The sequence below is a fragment of the Megascapheus bottae genome, chromosome 23 (genome assembly GCF_031878675.1).
Source record: "Megascapheus bottae isolate mThoBot1 chromosome 23, mThoBot2.hap1, whole genome shotgun sequence".
Taxonomy (NCBI): Eukaryota; Metazoa; Chordata; class Mammalia; order Rodentia; family Geomyidae; genus Megascapheus; species Megascapheus bottae.
In genome coordinates, this window is record NC_143531.1 from 25,402,501 (window position 1) to 25,411,277 (window position 8,777).

Here is an 8,777-nt window from a genome sequence, read left to right on the forward strand (position 1 = left end):
CTGTCTCTCTCTGTCTCTGTCTCTGTCTCTCTTTCTCTCTGTCTCTGTCTCTCTCTGTCTCTCTTTGTCTCTGTCTCTGTCTCTCTCTGTCTGTCTCTCTGTCTCTTGTAAGACATGAATTGAACAAATATTACATCAAGAAATATTTACTTGCATGTTTTTAAATTTCTTAAGACCTGTTTTTATTCCTTGGTCTTTAAAAAAATAACATTTTTGTTTCATGGATACAATGTATCAGGACACTGAGGATATTAATAATACTTGTTTTCTCTGTGCCCTTCCCTCCTTGTCCTCCCTCCCTCCATCCCTTTTTTCTGTTTCTCCAGTGCTGAAGATTCTTGAACTTGATGCTAGGCAAGCACTCCGCCACTTTGCCACATTCCCAGCCCATTTACCATGTCCCTGGATTGTGTCATTTTGCTCATGTCCTTAATTTAATTTTGACTTGTTTTGTTTATGATGGCTCCAAGGCACACAAAATTTACCCATTAGAGACTCCATATGGTGTAATTCATTGGGTGGGAAATCACTGTTGGTTGCTGTTGTTCACTCAGTACATCCTATGCTGCTGTGGCTATAAACTTGAAGAACAAAAGAAAGCTTTAAAGGATTTTTTTTCTTTTTCTTTTCTTTCTTTTGGTCGGTCGTGGGGCTTGAACTCTGGAACTGAGCGCTGTCCCTGAGCTCTTCAGCTCAAGGCTAGCACTTCACCACTTTGAGCCACAGTGCCACTTCCATTTTTCTGGTGTTTAATTGGACATAAGAATCTCATGGAGGCCGGGAGTTTGGCCTAGTGGTTAAAGTGCTTGCCTAGCATGCATGAAGACCCGGGTTCGATTCCTCAGTACCACATACGTAGAAAAAATAGCCAAAAGTGGTGCTGAGGCTCAAGTGGTAGAGCTCTAGCCTTGAGAAAGTCCAAGGACAGTGCTCAGGCCCTGAGCTCAAGCCCAGGACTGACAAAAAAAAAAAAAAAAAAAAAATCTCATGGACTTTGTTCCTGGGCTGGCTTTGAACCTGGATCCTCAGATCTCAACCTCCTGAGTAGCTAGAATTTCAGTTGTGAGCTACCAGCACCCAGCAATACTTCTTTAGAAGTATTGAGACTAACAAAAATTCTGCAAGAGAGGTCCTGTAAGAGATATGAAGGAACTCAGTGACCTGCATTGAAGACAGCATAGAATCTTATTCTTCTCAGCCCACAGTGATCACGGCCAAAGCAAAGTTTGCTGTGGTGTTGAAAGCAAAGACTGGAGCCTATGGTGGCACTGATTTTATTTCTTCTAGTAGTTTAAAGTGACTAGTAAGTCCCCAGGTACTGATGTGAGGCAGATGAATTTATTAGCAATTAAAGCTGACTGGGAGAAGGGTGTGTGTGTGTGTGTGTGTGTGTGTGTGTGTGTGTGTGTGTGTGTGTGTGTGTGTGTGTGTGTGTGTGTGATTGCTTACAGAGCAGATCTTCAGTGCTATCTTCAATGCAACCACCTGTTTTGAAAACAGATGCCTGAAAGAACTGTCTTCCATAAGGAGGCCAAGTCAGTGCTGGGCTTTAAGACTTTGGACAGGATAACAAACTGGCTTGAGGACAACGTCCCAGACTGTGAAAGGAAAGCATTGTGATCTGCCACAGTGAAAGAGCCCAGAGCCCTCAAACCTATCACATAGCACACACCAGTGGCCTATGCTACCAATAAGCATGAGCCTTGACTCAGCTTCTCATTCAAGATGACTTCCTGGATAACCATGCCAGCAAGTGGAGAAGTACTATTTGAAGAATTCCAGACCTCTCAAAATTATTACTGCTCATTTAATTCACAGTCTGTGGTTTCTTTTTTATCAAAATACCATGGTATTTTGAGGTTTGACTTATTTTAGAAAGTGAACTTGGGCATGAACTCAGAGCCTGGGCATTGTCCATTAGGTTTTTCATTCCAGGCTGGTGTTCTGCCACTTGAAGGCTCAGCTTCACTTCTGGCTTTTTAGTGGTTAACTGAGAATAAAAGACTCACAGACTTCCCTGCCTGGTCTGGCTTCAAGCCATTAATCTTTATATCTCTGCCTTCTGAGTAGCTAGGATTACAGGTATGAGCTGTCAATGCCGAGCTAATAGCCTTTTTAATGATGACTTTTTGGTATTAATTGGGTTTGAACTAAGAGTCTCCCCCTTGCTATGCAGGCACTTTTTTTTTTTTTTGGTTTGTTTTTTGAAATGTCATTTAATTTTTTTTTAGGCAGGCACTTTTTGAGTCATGCCCCATCCCTTTTTTGCTTTGGTTATTTTTCAGATAAAACTTTATGTTTTTAATCATATCCAGCCTTGGACTGCAATTTTCCAACCTATACCTCATGCATAGCTGGGATTACAACTGTGTGCCACTCATAACCACTTTTTGTGTTTCTGAACATAGGTAGAAGGTTGAGAAGTAGGTGATGTGTTTTGTCAGTTGTAAGAGCAATGTTCACAGTTATTTTCTATACTGGCTACTTTTGGTGTATAAATAACCTGTGTGAATGTGTGGTATTTATAAAATTATATTTTGACATAAAAATGTGTCATTTATTTGTCAAGACTGTTGAAATATGTAGTTTCTAATGTTGTGTAAGTTACACAGGTTTTTGTGCACACCAAGATTGGAGGTGTCTGTTCTTCTTTTATATACATAAAATGATTAGTAATTGTGAAAGTAAATCAGGTAAAGTTGCCCATAACTGGTAATATCTGTTAATGCATTGTCATTTTCTTGGCGACCAAAATGTTACTTCATAACTTAATTTCACATAGGCTTACCACTGGGAGTTCTGTTTACTGGATGAAAGCATAATCTCATGTATTTTTTTCTTGTCAGCAACTTGAATTGGTGGAACCAAGTGGCTGGATTCATGTTCCCCTAACTGACAATCTTAAGAAGCCAACACGAACATTCATGATACAGATCGCTGTCCTAGCCAATCACCAAAATGGAAGAGACACCCACATGAGACAAATTAAAATATACACACCAGTAGAAGAAAGTTCAATTGGTAAATTTCCTAGGTGCACAACTATTGATTTCATGATGTATCGTTCAATAAGATGACTGTGCAATAGAAGAAATGAGTGTGCTTTAGTAGGTCTTTGTTTTATCTTGACTTTTCATATCATATCCAATAACTGTAGGAAAAAGATATGTTATTTTATAGTTTTGTATACATTTAAAAGTATTTGAACTTGAATAAATAACTTTTGTGTAAATGGTTTTTGTTTTCTTTAGCATATAAGAAAGATCACATGTTTTAATTACTATTTTAATCATCTTTTCCCCTTATGTTGAAAGGAAACTAGTAGAATATCGTGAAAATTTGAAGATGTACACATGTTTTCATCAACCAGATGATGAGTTGTTAAATATTTAGGAGCAAAACTATGTTTCCCCAATGTACATCACCTTTAATAGAACAAGGTTAATTTTCTTTACATATTAGAATGGATCTCTTTTAATGTCCGAATGAACTTATGATCAGATGTCTGATAAAAACCTATGTGGGCAAGACTGATGGGACACACCTGTAACCCAGCACGTGGACAGATACGGCAGGAGGTACACAAATCCCAGGCCATCCTGGACCACATAGTAACACGGTTTCAAAGAAACTGAGTTTACAAAGAAAAGAGAGAATCTGATTTCAAGAATACACCAAGTTGTCTCAAATTTACTTCCATCAAATAGCCCTAGTTTGGGTATAACCTAACAACATTATGTTGAGGATTTCTATAATAATTTACTGCTATTTCTAGCGGTGACTTCTGATAATACATTTATAGTAGACTTTCCGAGTTACATGTAACATTAGAGCATTCACTGGGGTTACTATGTCCTGTGAAAAATGTGAAAACATAAGAAATTATTATTAAGAATGTGTTTAAAATGAATACTTGATTCCATATACTTGTTTTTGTACTGTATCTACTGGGGGGAACGTGGTAGTTTTTATGTGAATAGTGTGCCTGCATTTTGACCATGACTTGTCATGCGAAATCAGATGTGCAATTGTCTACCTGTGATGTCACGTTAGCACTCAAGAGCTTCAGGTTTTAGAGTCTTGGATTTTTGGAATAGAGTTACTCGATCTATAGTTCAAAAGATTCTGGAAACCATATCTGGCTAAACAGGAGACTGTAGAGAAACTGATTTATCCACATCATGAAATATTACTAGACATTAAACATGAATAAATATTTATATATGAAATAACATTGGTGAATCTAAAGTGAGAAGCTGAAGTGAACTTGATGAGTCACATGGATAATCCTGTCTATTCAAGAGGCAGTAATTGGGAGATTGTAGATAGAGGTGAGCCTCGGTAAAGGTTCAAGACTCCCTCTCAACCAATTAGAAAAAGAGCTGAGTGGTAGATACATGTGGAACAGCAACAGGAAGACTTTTCCAGGCTGGCTTGAGCATGAACTCAAATCCCTGTCTGAAAAAACAGGCCCAGGAGTTTGGCCTAGTGGTAGAGTGCTTGCCTAGTATGCACGAAGACCTGGGTTTGATACCTCGATACCACATACATAGAAAAAGTGGAAGTGGTGCCGTGGCTCAAGTGGTAGAGCTCTAGCTTTGAGAAAGCCCAAGGTCTGGCAAAAACAAGGAAGTTGGCTTAAGTGGTAGAGTGCCTCCCTAGCAAGTACAGAGTACAGAGTTCAAATCCCAGTAACCACTGAGGGGGTGGGAGAGGGAAAGAGTCTGCTAGCAAGTGAGCTGTACAAAAGAGTACATATGCATGATGCCATTTTTTTAAAATGATAGGAAATGTGAACATCTAAAATAACAGGAATATAGAAGTTATTTTGTAGGCAGGAGAGGGCAAGTAAGACAATATTCATATTATATGTATAAAATGGTTTTAAAAGTGTCATGTCAAAATCCATCAAATTACATACTTAAATTTATGCATTTACTGCATGTGAATTGTATATCAATAAATGGTTAAAATCAATTACTCTGTTTCAGTAGGAATCACCTAAAAGATGCTAGTATTGAAATAATTATAAATTATTTATTCTTTCATTTTTGTGGTCATGGGCGTTCACTTGGGGCCTGGATGTTATCAGTGAGCTCTTTTGCTCAAAGCTAGCACTCAACTGCTTTGAGCAACAGCGCCTACTTCTGGTGGTTAATTGGAGATAAGAATCTCTTGGACTTTGCTGCCTGGGTTGGTTTTGAACTGCAATCCTCAGATCTCAGCCTCTTGAGTAGCTAGGATTATAGGTGTGAGCACTGGTGCTTGGCTTAATATCTTTATTACATACAGCTTCAGTAGAAAACTAAGATGGGAAAAACCATATCATAACAGTTAAAGCAGTGACAGAAAATCACTTTGAGTATTGGACAAAATATAATTACAATATTAAAATTTAATTTCACATGTAATCTAAGGTATAACACTTTGAAAATAATTTATCTAAGGAAATACTGTTACAAAAACTCTAAAAATTACAGGACTTTATACAAGTCACAAAACATTAATAAATGCAGAACTCTGAAAGGAATTAAGTCATTCCACTGTGATTTGGGTGCCAAAATTTTGGATGTTGAATTAGACATAAGGAAACCAAGAGAAATCTAATGCTCTCTGGCTGTTTATAGTCTATTAGGGAACTATTAAGTGTAACTAGCCAAATCAGAAAGTAGCAGGTGGTAGGATCTGATAGGTGAGTGAGCTGTAAAACAGAAAGTGGAGTTTACTTCCTGTTCAGGAAATGAGGTGAAGCTGAGGAAAATATTGCAGAGGAAGTAGACTTTCCTAAAGTGATAGTAGCTAGATCACTTTTCAATCCCATTCTTGAATCTGCAATCAGCAATTATTTGGAAACAGGTGATTTGCGTGTTCAGAACCAAGTGATGTTTTGTACATTGCTTGAAGTGTTCAATGCTTAAGACACAGATATTGATGTACTTAGATACAATGCCTCCTTAATACAGAATTACACACACACACAAAACTTTTTTTTGATAACATGCATCTAGTGTTAGAAAGTTATTGCTGCCTAATATATTCTTAAGTAATATTTTTATTATGTTAGTTGAATTGTTGGTTATTTGTTTTAATTTACCAATTAACCTTTAAAACAGTTTTCAAAGTACATCAAAGTATTAGGAAATATAATTTATGTAGCTATGGTTGTATTAGAGATTTTTTACTGTGTAGATCTTGCTGACTAAGATTATCTTCTTTTGCCTGCATTGTTTTGGCTGTCTTGACTTCTGTGATTCTGGATATGGCTTTGGGAATTTTTTGCTGTATAAGACTTCAAGAAAATTCTCCATCTCATAATCCGCCACTTAATTGGGTCTATGTTCAGTTTTACCCAGGAAGCTTGGGCAGAGGAGGATAGGAAAGGATTAGTTTATTAGTTGTGTAAGATACTATTTTGTTCTAACAGGAGAAATCTTTAGCTTAATTTAACTGGAAAACTTGACATTATAAATCTATGACAATATCTACCATCCATGATGATTTTGTATTTATATTTTATAAGTCAATAGTGTTATCTTTGACACTATTAACCTATCTAGTTTTTAATTTTGTGTGTACTCCACAACTTGTTGTACTCCACAAGTACCTTTTTAATCTTGGGTTGTCTTCTGTCTATTCTGGTGATTAGAACCAGTTTCTGTTTTGCAAATAAGCAAACTTAATACCTCAACTTACAATTGTTCAACCTGCATGTAGCCTTTCTGAGCCAACTGTTATTTCAGGAAATGCTATTGAACATTATTATAATGTAATTTCTAACGTTTACTTTCTTAGTCAACATTGCTATAAGGATGACCATTGCTTTCTACTCATGCGCTTTCCGTCTTCCCTATAAGATATCCTTTTATGGAGTTCACTTTTCCAGTGCTGAAAGCAAATTACTGTTCCCCTCCCTATGGTCCTAGAAGTAATTGTGAAAACTTTTTATAGACTATTCTCGGAGTAGCTCTCCTCTTTACACTGGCATTCATTAGTAGCAGGAGATCCAGATTTTAACAGATCATTTCCTGTTATTATTACAGCAGTATCACAATACTGATCACTTACCAAAAATGAAGTATCCGAAAGACTAAAACAGAGAGTTCAGCCAGCTGTTTGTTTTTCAACTGTTAAAGTTTGTAAATGGACTTGAAACAAGAATGGTTTTGGTAAAAGAGGATAATAAACCAATCAGGGAGTAGGTTGTAACAGAGTCAAGTGTTTACGAAGGACAGTAGGGACTTCATTGTTTATTTAAAAAATAGTGCTTATTTTGTAGGGCAGCACTCATGAATGAATAGATTCCAGTCATCTATTTTTCAGAAGTTTTCTCTTGTTTTTTTTTTTTCTAAGCCACTAGGCAGTTTGGTACGAAAGTCATCTCATTTCTTGAAATTTTTAGTTGTCAGGTAATTGGATGTTATTTTGACTCCTATTTTATTTATTCTATGTTCAGTAATTCTAAGTCCTGCATATTCTTTCTCTGCACCATCACTTTTAGTGATAAATTGTTCTCTTAGCAATAGTTTCAGCCTTCTAGGTCAACGATAGGAAACTTCCAGTTAGGCTATTGATTAGCTTTAGCTTATGTTAAAAATATGTTAAAATAAATACCTACAGTAACTCCATATTTACCTATATAAATTAACCAAAGTCCTACAGTGTCCATTTAAGAAAGCCATACTTCTCTCTTCCTTGCCCTTTTATAACTGTTAATTAGTATATATATATTTATATATGTATATATATATATATATTTGGACTGTTCTAGCCAAGCAAATATGTCTATGTTAAACACACAACTCCCTTGTACTATTTCAATGTGTAATATCAGATGGCCTGTAATGTTACTATTTTACCAATTTGCTTAGAAGACAGACCTTAGAAGGTTTCACTTGCCTGATTTTTTTATTTTTTTTTATTTTTTTATTTTTTTTTGCCAGTCCTGGGCTTGAGCTCAGGGCCTGAGCACTGTCCTTGGATTTTCTCAAGGCTAGAGCTCTACCACTTGAGCCTCAGCACCACTTCCGGCTTTTTTTCTATATGTGGTACCGAGGAATCGAACCCGGGTCTTCATGCATGCTAGGCAAGCACTTTAACCACTAGGCCAAACTCCCGGCCCCCACTTGCCTGATTTTGAAGCAATGTATTTTTGTTCTTTTTTGGTCTGAGATTAGGACTCAAACTTAGTACATAATGCTTTTGCTTATTGGTTTGTGTTCTACCAACTGAATCATGCCGCCAGCTCTGGTAAGTTCTTTTATTCTATTCAGTATTTGTATAATCTGACAGTACTGTATTAATTAGTGACATTTCACTGTGTAAAATACTAATTTCTGAAGCAAGGAAGCAGCCTTATTATTTTCTATATATGTTTTCCTACAATTCCCAGCATCTCATCGGTATGCTCTGCATACTTCTGATATATAAATGAGTACTTAGACAAATATTTGGACAAATGTTGACAACTTTTATTTCATTCTCACAAAATTGTACCAGGATTACATTTGATTATGAATAACAAATCCCTATTGTAGAAACCTAAATAATTGCATTTCTCTTGTATTGAAATTGGATTGTCCACGGTTACTTCATTATACCAGCAGCCTAATAGGATTTTACTGAGAATTTTTTTATCAGTCTCTCATGATGAAAAGATAGCTTAAATTTTTTTTTCCAAGTGCAGCAACACAAACAAGAGTGTCTGTGGTCACATCAGTCTTGACAGGAAGGAACAAGTTCACCAGAAATCTAGCCTTACTTCCTGTGGTTTATACATC

General features: G+C 36.5%; 1 protein-coding gene across 2 annotated transcripts in view; it reads left to right on the top strand.

Moving 5' to 3' along the window:
• Anapc10 (anaphase promoting complex subunit 10) overlaps positions 1–4,388 on the top strand; it is a 30,731-nt gene extending 26,343 nt beyond the window's left edge. For both annotated transcript variants that reach the window (XM_090356895.1, XM_090356896.1), the window contains exon 5: positions 2,847–4,388. In XM_090356895.1, the coding sequence (XP_090213021.1) occupies positions 2,847–3,077 (231 nt within the window). In that variant the 3' untranslated portion in view covers positions 3,078–4,388. The remainder of the gene's footprint in view (positions 1–2,846) is intronic.
• The last annotated feature ends 4,389 nt before the right edge of the window (positions 4,389–8,777 follow it).